The sequence below is a fragment of the Hyla sarda genome, chromosome 11 (genome assembly GCF_029499605.1).
Source record: "Hyla sarda isolate aHylSar1 chromosome 11, aHylSar1.hap1, whole genome shotgun sequence".
NCBI lineage: Eukaryota > Metazoa > Chordata > Amphibia > Anura > Hylidae > Hyla > Hyla sarda.
Genome location: NC_079199.1, coordinates 23,825,277 through 23,840,641, shown reverse-complemented (window position 1 = coordinate 23,840,641; position 15,365 = coordinate 23,825,277). Strand labels below are relative to the sequence as shown.

The 15,365-nt window shown below is 42.1% G+C and overlaps 1 protein-coding gene across 3 annotated transcripts in view; it reads right to left on the bottom strand.

Annotated features, from left to right (window-relative positions):
• EHD4 (EH domain containing 4) overlaps positions 1 to 15,365 on the bottom strand; it is a 64,468-nt gene that overhangs the window by 19,587 nt on the left and 29,516 nt on the right. For all 3 annotated transcript variants that reach the window (XM_056545157.1, XM_056545159.1, XM_056545160.1), the window contains one exon: positions 6,161 to 6,258. In XM_056545157.1, coding sequence (XP_056401132.1) covers positions 6,161 to 6,258 — 98 coding nt within the window. The remainder of the gene's footprint in view (positions 1 to 6,160; positions 6,259 to 15,365) is intronic.

Below are 15,365 nucleotides of genomic sequence, written 5' to 3'. Positions count from 1 at the left end.
ATGAATGTTGAATAACTTTCCAATAGCATGTTAATGAAAAATATGCTTCTTTCTATTGTATTTTTCCCGATCAGTCCTGTCAGCAAGCATTTCTGACTCATGCTGGAGTCCTAAACACTCAGAGCTGCCAGCCTGCTTTGTTCACAGCCAAACAGGCTGTGAACAAAGCAGGTTGGCAGCTCTGAGTGTTCTCCTTTGTGAACAAAGCAGACTGGCAGCCCGTAGTGTTTAGGACTCCAGCATGAGTCTGAAATGCTTGCTGCCAGGACTGGTAGGGAGACCCCTAGTGGTCATTTCTTCAAAGTGGAAAATTAAATAGAAGCATATTTTTTAATAACATGCAATTGTAAAGTTATTCTGCATACATTAATCTATAATATATCAAAAGTTTTTTTTGATGAGAGATACCCTTTAAGGGTCTATTCACACGTACAGTATCCTGCTCACATTTGATGTGCAGGATTTCAAGTTGTATTCAGTCATTCAGGTTACAATGAAATCTGCAGCAGAAAATCCTGCGCATCAAATCTGCACAGAATACTGTACATGTGAAAGACCATAAAGGAGATATCCGGTAAAAATTAACTTATCCCCTATCCACAGCACAGGGGATAAGTAGCTGATCGTGGGGGGTCCTAGTGCTCGGGACAGGAGCGGCACATGCTCCATACATTTCTATAGGGGTGCCCAAAAGACCCGAGTACAGCACAATTCATAGAAATGAATTAAGTGCGTGCCGTCTACCGGTAGGCGTCCCTTCCCGGTGATCATGGGGGCTCCCAACGCTCGGACCCCCTGCAATCAGCTACTTATTTTTGCTGGAGTTCTCCTTTAACATCCTCATAGAGGACACCGTAACCGGAGGATCCAGTCTGGTAAGTTACGCACAGCACAGTTTGAACGTCTGCTCCACAGGCTATTTACCAGTTCATGTTATCCGGATGCTGCAATTTACAGGAGATCTGTTTGCAAATCTAATTACTGCCATGTAAGTGACGGATCTTTTTTTCCACGGACATTGTTTTATAATCACTACTATATCTATTTCTGAATACGATTTAAGTGAACCTCCCTTTATGTATTCTAATTATAGGTGGTGAATTTTTATGTTCTTTATATTACTATCATTTTCTATTTTACTAAGTAGGTTTACAAGGGCAAATATATATTGTTTTAATAAACACTGACATTTTACAGGTACAGTCCAGATATTTGTTGATTTGACTGCCAACATTTTTTTTTTTTATAATTTAAATAGATAACCAAAAAAGACTGAATTTGTGGCAAAAAAATAAATAAATAAACCACAACAGGAACGCCATGTGTGAACATAACCTCAGGAAAAGTGATCCTTTTAGGCCACTTTTGCACAAGCAATATAAAAGACATTAGATTAGTGTTTACTAACCAGTGTGCCTCCAGCTGTTGTAAAACTACAACTCCTACCGTGATGTGGAATTCCCATCGCCCGACGCCCGGGACATGCAGTTCCAGGCGCCGGGCAGGTGAATTTTACGGCCCTTAGCCCTGCTTCGAGCAAGCAGGGCCGGACCTGACAAAGCGCAGCGGTGCTCAGCACTCTGTATGGAGCGGGCTCCTGACTCCTGCCCACTCCATACTATGCAACCCCCAACTGTTCTTAATAGTCAGGGGCCGCCGCTAATAGCCAGCATGTGGCGATCGCCGCAGCTGGCTATTAACCCTTTAGATCACCGCTTAAAGCTGTTAAAGCAGACAGCTGTGTCTAAAGGGACATGTGAATGCTCCCTGGTGGGCTAGATCGCCCCCCCCCCTCCCTCCCTGCAGCGTGATCGCGAAAAAGGGTTCCACTATACAGGTAGCTGGAGGGCTTACCTCTGTTCCCTGCGGCTCTGTCATTGATAGATCCTGGCTGGACTCGGCTCTATCAATGGATCGCAGAGCACACAGATCAATGGAGTTCAATAGAACTCTATTAATCTGTATGAGGAATCTAATGATTCCTCCTAAAAGTCTAATAAAGTGTAAAAAATAAAAAAAATAAAAAAATAAAAAAGTTTTATTCAAAGTTTCAAAGACACACATTAACCCCTTCCATGTTAAAAGTTCAAATCACACACTTTTCCTATATAAAAACATGTAAACATAATAAAAATAAACATATTTGGTATCGCTGCGTGCGTAATTGTCCAAACTATTAAAATATTACATTATGTATCCCATATGGTAAATGACCTAAATGTAAAAAAAATAAAAATAAAAAAAAATACCAAACCACAGAATTGGTACCGATACAAAAAAACAGATTATGGCGCAAAAAAGCCCTCACACAGCCTGGTATGCTAAAAAATAAAAAAATAAAAATAAAAAGCTACAGGGAACAAAAAATGGCAATTTGAAAAAGTTCACTATTTAAAAAAAATATATAAAAAAAATAAAAATAGTGAACTTTTTCAAATTGCCATTTTTTGTTCCCTGTAGCTTTTTTTTTTATTTTTTTTATTCTTATTTTTTAGCATACCAGGCTGTGTGAGGGCTTTTTTGCGCCATAATCTGTTTAGTTAAACATGACGGAAACTATACAAATCTGGTATTGCTGTACTCAGGCCAGCCTAAAGAACATGTTATCTCAACCACAAGGTAAATGGTGTAGAAAAGAAAACCACCAAATTTGCAAAATTATCTTTTACTATTTCAATTTCACTTCACCGATTATATATATATATTTTTTGGTCCAGAGAATGTTATTGAAAAATGTAAAAGGTGTCATTATAATAGGTAGTTATGGCTATTATAGGGCGAGGAGGAAAAAATTAAAGTGTAAAAGTGAAAATTGGTCCGGACAAGTGGATCGTCATGAGGGACAAGTAGATTTTGCTCCGTTTTAGTGCCGTGGACAAGTAGTTTATTTTTTATTGAACTTCCACACCCCTGTCCTAGCATGCTGGAAGTTGTAGTTTTGCAACAGCTGGAGGCACACTTGTTGGGGAACATCGCTTTTCATCATAGTATAATAGTTTCTTTGCTCTGGGAATGGAACAGAAAAAAAAAAGGAACTGACAAAACAGATGTGAAGAGAGAGAATGGAGTTTTTGACACTTTCACCATGTGTCTGCTTTGCTATTAACAAGAAAAAAACAATTTAAGTTATATTTAGTCGTGCGACAGCTGCACGAAAGTTGTATGTAAATTAATCAACATTTTCCTCTATAATGTAGCAGCCATAAGACAAGAGGCCTGTGGAGTCCGTCTACGCAGTGACAGACCAAACTATTACAGGGTAATGCCCAACTAAGACATTTATGACATAGGACCGCCTGGGCATGTAAACAGCTGGTCGTGCACCATTCATTCGGGTGGGGTGGTGGAGGGGTCGGGATGTTTTAGTTTGAGAGTGCATATTATTACTATGGTGATGGGGATAATGCCCCTGCCAGGTCCAGCATGGCTGCATTCATATGTTTCATTACTGTAACTGGGTCATGTAATCACCAGTCTGACCCACAAAAAAAATAAAAAAATAAAAAACAGTTTAACGTGTCAGCAGAATCGGTTTATGCTGGGTCAGTTGACTTTTGGTTACCTACAGGATGACATCATCATCTATTTGATGCCTCCAGGCAGATCACAGACCCCTCCCCACCCAGATCTGTATGCTGCCGCTTCTCTCTTTGATTTTCCTGAAGTCATGGCAAAATAGCATTATTTTGCAGAGTACAAAAATTGCTGTAAAAATGTATACTTTTACTGCGATTTTAGGAAAATTGCAGCAAAAAAAAAAAAAAATTAACATGTGAACAAGGCCTGAAGACTCTTGGTTTTTGTAAAACACCTTGAGGGTCAAATCATTTTTGCCTAATAGCAATATTTCTCTAAAAAGGGACTATGAATAAAAAAAATAAAAAAAAGCATCAAAACTGCACATAATGTGAACTGATACCAACCCACTTATTAGTCTCACCTGGCCTGATAAGGTTGATCTAATTGGCTGACCTGCAGTGATTAGACTCCAGACACTCACTCTGCAAAGCCAGAGACATCATAGGAAATGAAGGCAGTTTGAGAAAATAATTTCAGTTAGGAAATACAAAATATGTAGGACTGAAAATCCAAGCATGCCACATCAGCTAAAACAGGTAGGCATACACAAAAACAAACATCTACACCCACCCCATAACATGGGGATGATCGAGGCAGTGAGCTCTTCCCTCTTTGTTGCTGACTTGTTTCCATGATCAATAAGATAGTCAGTATAAACTGGGCTGCACATGTGAAATGCAGAATAGAAGATTTAATTATTCATGAAATGCTAATGTCAAATGTAGCTACAGAGCGTACTGACTAAACACAAAGGCAGAGAAACCATCTCCACTATATGCCGTACGGAGAAGAGGAAAAGGACAATTGGGGTATTCGTGCCATAGATTAAACAGAATCTACAGGACAGCGTATTCCCTCACTAAAAATGTTGGTCAGGATTAGAAAGAACAAAAAATTATTTTTTTTCCCCCCAGAACAACACTTGGCATAAGACCAGTGTTTCTCAACCAGGGTGCCTCCAGCTGTTGCAAAACTACAACTCCCAGCACGCTCGAAGTTGTAGTTTTGTAACAGCTGGAGGCACCCTGATTGGGAAACACTACATTAGTTGGAGTTCTGTTGGGTCTTCTGGCCTTATCAGTGTTTCCCAACCAGGGTGCCTCCGAGTGCTGATTTTTAATTCATCATTCATACCCTGCACTTTCTAATGCAGTGTTACTCAACCAGGGTGCCTCCAGCTGTTGCAAAACTACAACTCCCAGCATGCTCGGACAGCCAAAGGCTCTCAGAGCATGCTGGGAGTTGTAGTTTTGCAACAGCTGGAGGCACCCTGATTGGGAAACACTACATTAGTTGGAGTTCTGTTGGGTCTTCTGGCCTTATATCAGCGTTTCCCAACCAGGGTGCCTCCAGCTGTTGCAAAAGTACAACTCCCAGCACGCTCGGACAGCCTTTGGCTGTCCGAGCGTGCTGGGAGTTGTAGTTTTACAACAGCTGGAGGCACCCTGGTTGAGAAACACTGCATTAGAAAGAGCAGGGTATGACAAAACTGGGGGTTTCCAGTTTTGCTTTATATAAATAAATTCAAAAGGAAGTTACTATTTTATGAAGATTATAAATATCCAACTTCCTCTATAAAGCATTATATATGCGGAGAAATAAAATGAATACCAGATACAGCCCATTTAATTAAGGCAAATCCAAATCACTCTTTGCGGCCATGGTGATGACTAAAGATGAGCGAACTTACAGTAAATTCGATTCGTCACTAACTTCTCGGCTCGGAAGTTGATGACTTATCCTGCATAAATTAGTTCAGCTTTCCGGTGCTCCGGTGGGCTGGAAAAGGTGGATACAGTCCTAGGAAGGAGTCTCCTAGGACTGTATCCACCTTTTCCAGCCCACTGGAGCACCTGGAAGCTGAAATAATTTATGCAGGAAAAGTCATCAACTGCCGAGCCGAGAAGTTCGTGACGAATCGAATTTACTGTAAGTTCGCTCATCTCTAGTGATCACGCTCCGTCCACCTGACATCAGCGCTTAGTGATTGGAGCCATGATGCCAGTGTGCTGAGTGTGCATTATAAAAGGCAAACAAAAACCTGGAGTATGTCTTATAAAAAAATAAAAATAAATAAATAAAATTCTATATATATTTTTAATAATTATAAAATATATAGAAAATAACTGATATGCAACACTTCCTTTTTTTCTTGAAATACACATTCTGGTTTGACTACTTTTCCTGTATCTATACACATTAAAAAAAATAACAACATCTAAGGCCATGTTCAACATCATATTCAACGGCAAAATACAAAAATTATTTAAACGAATGCACTTTTCTTAAAAAAGAAGAGTCCAAAATTACAGTAAAAGACAGTGGGGCTGTCACATAATGTTACTGAAAAGAGGGTCAAATGCAAACGTCAATGCGCTCATTCATGTCCGCATCTTCAAATTGGTTTAAGTCAGAATTCTAGAACACAGCTGTGCCATCCACTATAGCACTGTGTCTCCAGCTGTTTCAAAACTACAACTCCCAGCATGCCCGGACAGCCAAAGGCTGTCCGGGCATGCTGGGAGTTGTAGTTATGAAACAGCTGGAGGCACACTGGTCTACACACACAGATGTAACCAACCTCTACTAATCCGCTGCTTCTCTCCGGACAGGATACCAGGGGAGTCTATGATGCTGATGCTCTTCAGGACTTGATTGGGCAGTTGTGAGCACATGAACCTGAAACACAACCAAAAATATACATACGTTTTAGTCATCAATCAGTTAAACGGTCCCCGAAAATACACAAATATATTTTGGTGACTTCACTGATAAACTGAAATTTTAGGAGGGTAGTGAGGATGTGCCATAAACTGTACAGTCCCACTACAGCGCCACCACTGGTGAAATTACCAAAACATCTGGGAGGTCCACTGCTTAAAGGGGTACTCCGGTGGAAAACTTTTATTTATTTATTTATTAATTTTTTTTTTTTCTTTTCAATCAACTGGTGCCAGAAGGTTAAACAGATTTGTAAATGACTTCTATTAAAAAAATCTTTACCCTTCCAGGACTTTTTAGCAGCTGTATGCTACAGAGGGAGTTCTTTTCTTTTTGAATTTTGTTTTTTGTCTTGTCCACAGTGCTCTCTTCAGGAACTGTCCAGAGCAGGAGAAAATTGCCATTGCAAACCTGACATGGACAGAGGTGTCAGCAGAGAGCACTGTGGACAAGAAAAAAAAAAAAAAAAAAGAATTTTCTCTGTATCATATAGCTTCTAAAAAGTACTGGAAGGGTAAAGATTTTTTAAGTAATTTACAAATCGGTTTAACTTTCTGGCACCGGAGTAGCCCTTTAAGACCATTTATAAGTCAAAACTGTGGCACTCCAGATGTTGCAAAACTACAACTACCAGCATGCCTGGACAGCCACTAGCAGTTGTAATTTTGCAACATCTGGGAGGTCCACAGTTTGGAGACCACTGGTCTAAAAAGCTGGAGGCCATGTTCAAACACTGTGTAAAAAAAAAAAAAAAAAAAAAAAAAAAAAAAAAATGGTTCCAACACCAGCTGGGTCCAGCACTAACTGGCTTGGTGGCTAGATGCCTGGGAGTGACCTTTGACCTCTGGAGACACCCCCCCTGACCTAACCCTTAAAATTTTTTTTTTAATAAATAAACAGTGCTCTCTGGTGACACCTCTGTCCATTTTACAAACAGTCCAGAGCAGGATAGGTTTTCTATGGGGATTCGCTACTACTATGGTCAGTTCCTTAAAATGGACAGAGGTGTCAGCAGAGAGCACTGTGGTCAGACAGAAAGGAAATTCAAGTACTGGAAGGATTAAGATTTTTTTTTTTATAGAAGTAATTTACAAATCTGTGTTTAACTTTCTGGTACCAGTTGATTTAAAAAAAAAAAAAAAAAGTTTTCCAGGGGAGGAGTACCCCTTTAATCTAATAAGGGGAATCCCTATTTATCAATCTTCTAGGAGCTTCAACCTAATGGGGGATTCCCTACCTACCTATTGGGGACTTCCACCTCACCCTGCTGAAGATTCCTTGTGACTGGCATGTGAGATCTCGCTCTTCTTACGAGTTACACTGTATACACTGTTTGCTTTGTGTAGGTTAGAATATTCTAATCCCCCTAAAGAGGACGTACACTGGGTGACATGACACGGCTACAGACGCATGTTCACACGTGACATGAGATTAGACGCCACTTTCATAGCATTTCACTTCATTAACAACTGAGACACATTGTGAGCCTGTCCTATGGAAAGGAGAACATTTACATTGGTCACAGATCACTATTAGCAGCCTACACTATTGCACTGGCAGCAGCTGGAGTGATCAAACATTAAGTCTGATGGCCATTCAAGGAATTTAAGATTATTTGTAATTGATACACTTAGGGTAGTAGCATTCATAGGTACAGGATCTGCTGCATATTTTCTGCAGCTGATTTTGCTACCCATTGAAGTAAATGGGTAACAAAATCAGCTGCACAAATATGCAGATAATTTATTAAAGATCGGCCTATTACATAACTTTTACAGGAGAGTATGTTAGTGCAAAACGCGCCAATTGATGTGTTCAGCGGTGATTGCCTGTGCAGCACACACTGAATTTTAAAGCATAAAAAAAAAAGAATTAACCAGTGTTTTTTTGCACAAAAAACTGGCTAAGAAACCATAATAAATTCACCCCTTAGCATCTTCAAAACCTGAGAAACTCAAATTAATCTTTCTGCAAGTTGAGAAACCATTTTTTTTATATCAACTGGTGCCAGAAAATTAAACAGATTTGTAAACTACTTCTATTAAAAAATCTTTATCCTTCCAGTACTTATTAGCAGCTGTATGCTACAAAATCTTTTATTTTTGAATTTCTTTTTTGTCTTGTCCACAGTGCTCTCTGCTGACACCTGATGCCCGTATCAGGAACTGTCCAGAGCAGGAGAAAATCCCCATAACAAACCTATATGATGCTCTGGACAGTTCCTGACACGGACAGAGGTGTCAGCAGAGAGAGAGAGAGAGAGAGAGAGAGCACTGTGGAAAAGACAAATAAGAAAATCAAAAAGAAAAGAATTTCCTCTGTAGCATACAGCTTCTAAAAAGTACTGGAAGGGTAAATTTTTTTTTTTTTTTTTTTTTTTATAGAAGTCATTTACAAATCTTTTTAACTTTATGGCACCAGTTCATAAATATAAAAATAAATAAATAAATAAATAAATAAATAAAAAGGTTTTCCACCGAACTACCCCTTTAAAGGGGTACTCCACCCCTGGCATCTTATCCCCTATCCAAAGGATAGGGGATAAGATGTTACATCGCCGCGGTCCTGCTGCTGGGGACCCCGGGGATCGCCGCTGTGGCACCCCGCCATCATTACTGCACAGAGCGAGTTCACTCTGTGCGTAATGACGGGCGATACAGGGGCCGGAGCAGCGTGATGTCATGGCTCCGCCCCTCATGACATCACGGCCCGTCCCCTTAACGCAAGTCTATGGCAGGGAGCGTAATGACCGCCACGCCCCCGCCGATAGACTTGTATTGACGGGGGGGCGGGCTGTGACGTCACGAGGGGCGGAGCCGTGACATAACGATGCTCCGGCCCCTGTATTGCCCGTCATTACGTGCAGAGCGAACTCGCTCTGCGCAGTAATGATAGCGCGGTGCCGCAGTGGGGATCCCAATCAACAGAATAGGGCATTGTTCACCAACCAGGGTGCCTCCAGCTGTTGCAAAACTACAACTCCCAGCATGCCCGGACAGCCTAAGGCTGTCCGGGCATGATGGGAGTTTTAGTTTTGCAACAACTGGAGGCACCCTGGGGTTGGGAAACAAGGGGATAGGATCGGTTTCCTTTCCCAAATCAATGGGAAATGTATGTTCCCACATAACTTCTGTACGGCTGGAGATATTTCAATACCTGGTACATATATTACGGGTCGGGAGGGGAGGTCGGGATATGACAACAATATATGGGGATGGGATATGAAGTCAAAAGCTTCCTCCTTTGTGGATTTTCCTCCCCAACAAGGATGAGGAAGGAAAAAAAAAAATCGAGCAACGCTGGGTACTCAGCTAGTATATACACATATAACTTTTACATAGTATTTCTTACCAGTTTTCCACTGTGTGAGCTTCATCTTCACTTCTCAGTTGTCCCTGTGCAATCCTCTAAGCCTCCTATACACTGTACACACACTGAGGAGGAGATCCTATCACTTATTTCTATAGCACACGCTCAGAAAGAGCAGCAGAATGGAGAATGTTATATAGCAATATGACGGCCGGCCTATGACATCATCAGTAGGCGCCTCGTCATGCATTTAACCGACGCCTGCGTGCGTTCAGATTCACAGCAGAGGAAGGCTATGTGCCAAAACGTGTCCCGAGTGCCAGGACCACCACCAATCGCAGCTGTGCTGACCATACTCCTGCAAAATAGCAATACTGAGCAGTGTAAGCTGTTAAATCAAGCCTTGGGTGAGATATACCACACACTCCAAGCTGATGCAACTTGCGTTTCTACGGCCACTGCCCCAGCTTCCCTCTCCATAAACCTTAACATGCAGCACTTAACCTGATCTTTCAATGAGCCGACAGTTAACTTGAAAAAGATTTAAACAGTGTTTCAGGCTGAATATTATAAGGGGGTTAAGGGAGAAATGAGCAAAATATTTTTTGGCACGCAGCAATGCAGAATCACTATACAATTAACTGGATCCTGGATTGGTACATAGGTCTGTATGCACTACAACAGAAAGCACAGCACTGCAGTAACCATTGCGATAACCTGAACCATACACAATAATTGCCCCATTGTAACAACATTAGCGTATTCGGCTCCTTCGTCCAGAGGTCATTAGATTTTAAAGACCACAAAGAGAATGTCACAGGGCAGGTCTGGATAGTGTTTTATTCTGAGGAGCGGCCATGAATCAGCCATAATTGCAGCATCTCCTCATAAAGGCTCTTTTTCTGAAATGAGCTTTTGGAGATATTTTGGCAGACAATATACCCTCGCACTCATGAACCACTTCTATTTCTAGATCTTAATGACCCTATCTTGTTACAGTATCATTGGGTGATATAGATTTGTTCTCTGTACATGTGCAGTTATTGATGGGTGCAGGGAAAAGACATTACAGCTAACCAGGCAACAAGCTGGATGTCAAAAGGAGAGGTTCAATATCCTCTATATTGGTGGTCCAAACGCAGACCCCAACAACAGTTCTTAGCATACCCTGACAACCACTGTCGGGAAATGTTGGGTGTTGTAGTTTTCCCATCAGCAGCTAAGTCACAGGTTGGAGACCACTGGTATACACATATTTTTAAAGAAAGGACTAGGAAGCCACTGCTAGCAACTGATGGCTTATCCTCACTGGTTTCTTCCACTTATAGTAACATAATTGATAAGGTTGAAAAAAGACCAGAGTCCATCAAGTTCAACCTATATCCCTACTGAGTCCCTACTGAGTTGATCCAGAGGAAGGAAAAAAACCCTCATTCTAAAAAGGTAAAAATTCCTTCCCGACTCCAAATATGGCATCAGACTAAATCCCTGGATCAACGTTCTGTCCCTATAAATCTATTATACATAACCTGTAATGTTATTACTCTCCAAAAACGCATCCAGACCCATTTTGAATTCTTTTACAGAGTTCCCCATGACACCTCCTCCGGGAGAGAATTCCACAGTCTCACTGCTCTTACAGTAAAGAACCCCCGTCTGTGCTGGTGTAGAAACCTTCTTTCCTCTAGATGTAGAGGATGCCCCCTTGTTATAGATACAGTCCTGGGTATAAATAGATCATGGGAGAGATCTCTGTACGGTCCCCTGATATATTTATACATAGTTATTAGGTCTCCCCTAAGACTTCTTTTTTCTAAACTAAATAACTAATTCTGATAATCTTTCTGGGTACTGTAGTCCTCCCATTCCCCGTATTACCCTGGTTGCCAGTCCTTGAACCTTCTCCAGCTCCACTATATATTTCTTGTACACTGGTGCCCAGTACTGTACACAGTATTCTATGTCTGGTCTGACCAGTACTGTACACAGTATTCTATGTCTGGTCTGACTAGTGCTTTGTAGAGCAGAATTATTTCCTTGTCGTGGGCATCTATGCTCCTATTGATGCCCCCCCATGATTACCAGACACCACCTCTATCTTCCACTGCCTGGAAGCGAATGCAAAAGGGATTATAGGGGTTATCCAGTGCCTGATCAAAGGGACCACAGGGACCCTCACAAACTCCGGAATAGGGCCAGACTCTCCCGGCCAAGTGCTACGCTCCTTCTAAAAGGTGCTAGTCTTGGCAGGGACTGCAGCTGTGAATGGGGTACAGCGGTGATACGGCAGGGGCCGGTTTAGAAATTCTCCCACCGGATCTGACTGCCGTATTGCCAAAACGTGGTGTGAATGCACCCTTAGGGTGTGTTCGCATGTACAGTATCCTGCGCAGGGTTGATGCGCAGGATTTCATGTGCAGGATTTTCTGCTGCAGATTTCAAAGTAAACTTAATGACTAATAGTAGGTAGGTTTCAGCTCACCCTCAGTCTGTAAATTGCTGCATGGACAGGTGTGGACTACACCCAACAAACATCAGAAGAAAAGAGTCCAGCGCAAAACTCATGGAACAAGGATTTTTTTCTAATTCACACAAAGCATGTACAGGAACAATCACATTGGTACAGGTGACGCGTTGGCCTTAATGACCGAACACAGCTTCAAATCCTGTGCATCATATCCTGCGCATCAAATCTACGCAGGATACTGTGTGAATACACCCTTACAACGGTTTATTTGTGGACTGCACTACCCAGCAGATTAGTGGTCCCACAGCTTTCCAGGAAAACGGCACAAGTGGGCATTTTATAGCATTTTTCCCCCAAAAAAAATCAAAGCAGTATTCTGCCATAGAAATGACTAACTACATCCAGGGCTTCCTGGCAAAAATCACATTCTGAAGAAGGATCCTCTTAATGTGAGGAAGTTACACCCTATAAATGAGAAACCAAGCAGAGTCTCAGCCCTAGGAGCATGTGTTTATTATATTTTTATATTCCCTAGAGTTAAAGGGAATGTAGCACCGTACAAAAATAAAAATAACTAAAAGTCACTAAAGGATGTTTCCTTCTTCGGTCACAAGAGGGTGAATCAGGATAGGGGCCTTGGCTATGGAATGTGCAAATACTTGTTCTCTGATAGTCTAAGAATGCTTCACCATGTGACCATCTACATTACATAATTCATTCTACGATACAAAAGAAACGGTAGAAAAAGAGACTATAAAATAATTATTACAACTAAACGTGTGAGAAATAAGGTCGGTGGGTGCCTCTTGGCCCAATAGCAGCCATGTGGAGGTGCAGCGCCAGGGTCCACTTTTTACAACTACCGATTAACCAAAAGTACGAACCACAATGACTATTTGCACCGCAGGGACTCTGAATGGGAAATATCCAGTGAATAAATATTTCCCTTTATCATGTTATTTTGCCTGTAATCTTTTGACTTTGGGCAGAGGTACATCAATGAGGTTATCCAGTCCAACCTCTGAATCCAAGCTGTAATACCAGACACAACCTAAGGACAGGTGTGGTGCTGTTTCTGGGAAAAAAAAACTGCTCTCTTTAAATTTCTGGATAACCATTTTAATGTAATGGAGTATTCTCACAATGTTAGGCCAGACAATTTAAACGTGTTTGGCTTAGGTCAGTGTTTCCCAACCAGTGGGCCTCAAGCTGTTGCAAAACTACAACTCCCAGCATGCCCGGACAGCCGACGGCTGTCCGGGAATGCTGCGAGTTGTAGTTTTGCAACAGATGGAGGAACCCTGGTTGGGAAACACTGGCTTGGGTGACACTTTAATGACTGTGACACACAGGGTGCCCAGGAAACAGTGTCCTCTCATTTCCCCCTGTGTCACAGTCATTAGTGTCCCCTCATCTCCCTGAGTATTACAATCAATAGTGTTCCCTCATCTTTAAAAGGAAAACAAACTTACTTACCTGATCTGCGCCCACGTTGATCCCCCGTTCTGCCTGGGGTGTCCAGCAGCAGATGCCATTGGTTTACAATCCAGTGATACATGAGCAGTGGATGTCACGTGATCACCGCAGAAAATCAGCAGCCTTGGCAGTCATACTACTGAGTACAGAGAGTGACCGCTGAGGCCACTGAATGGTTACCTGACGTCCACTGCTTATGTAAGGCTGGGTCCACACTACGTTTTGTCCCATACGGGAGCGCATACGGCAGGGGGGAGCTAAAAGCTCGCGCTCCCGTATGTTACCGTATGCGCTCCCGTATGTCATTCATTTCAATGAGCCGACCGGAGTGAAACGTTCGGTCCGGTCGGCTCATTTTTGCGCCGTATGCGCTTTTACAACCGGACCTAAAACTGTGGTCAACCACGGTTTTAGGTCCGGTTGTAAAAGCGCATACGGCGCAAAAATGAGCCGACCGAACGTTTCACTCCGGTCGGCTCATTGAAATGAATGACATACGGGAGCGCATACGGTAACATACGGGAGCGCGAGCTTTTAGCTCCCCCCTGCCGTATGCGCTCCCGTATGGGACAAAACGTAGTGTGGACCCAGCCTTACACTGGAGCGCCGACCACAGGCAGCGCTGGAACGGAGGTGGAGATGAGTAAAACTGTTGTTTTTTTTTTGTTTGTTTTTTTTTTTTAAAGATGGACAACCCTTTAGGAAAAGGCTTGATGAGCTAGGGGCCACCGTGAAATGTTCAGTTGCCATGACAACCTGGGATTTGTTGAGACCTGGTTTACACCAAGGCTGTGGAGTCTGTAGATAAAAGGTTCCGACTCGCAATTTTTTGTACTTCCGACTCAGACTCCTCTGTATTAATATGCGACTGTATTAAAGTTTAAGCTAACAATCGGAGTTTACAAGTTTTTATAGCCTTAGCTGAATGACAGTTTTTCCAATGGTTTACAGCTTCAGTCTTGAACTACTGACCCTCCATTCCCTTCACTTATACATGTGTCTCTAGTCCTGCAAAAAACATTTACTTAATCCCTTATCAGTGAGAGGCTCGGTTACCCATGGATTCCCTGTAACAGCAGAACACAACACTATGGAAAGTATAAGTATTGCTGCTCCTAATTATGCGTTGCGTGCCATATAGTTAAGCACATGAAAAGCTTCTTCACGGTCACTTAACGTGTTCGTTTTGCAGTTACGTGAGGCACTGCATGCATTGGTCTTTATTCTTATAGTAGATAAGTCAGTAATTATAACTTTTTTGTGAATTGGGACATTTAAACTTGCTTTTTTTTTTCATTCCCATCTAAATTTAGTAGGAATCGGAGTTGGTGCATTGTTTGCTGACTCCAGGTACCCAAAATTTCGTCCGACTCCACAGCACTGGTTTACACTGTGAACTGCAACACTTTAGCACACATTTCAAACACCCCAAAATAGGTGACACGTCACCCAGTGTATGTCTTGTGATTGTGAATACCCTGCCTGCATTTCACGTCATCTTTTTCCGCAACTGGAAAATATTCTGCGTGCACATATCCCTACCGTTATCCTCCAGGAAGGTGTTAGCAAATGATGTCGACTATACACAGTCATTTGGGTGAATACAAAGCTGGCTGCTAAGAGATGCATAAGGTGTGCTGACTCTCTAAATAGTTACTGTATACAGGTACAGAGAGTAGAGTTACAGTGCGATGATGTGTGTCACCTTCTAGCTGTCACCTGACACATATACCGAGGCCCCTGTAAATAGAAGGAAATGGTTGCCATCCTCATTTTATGACTCAGTAACAGGGTTCACTGTGGTGCAAGCAGC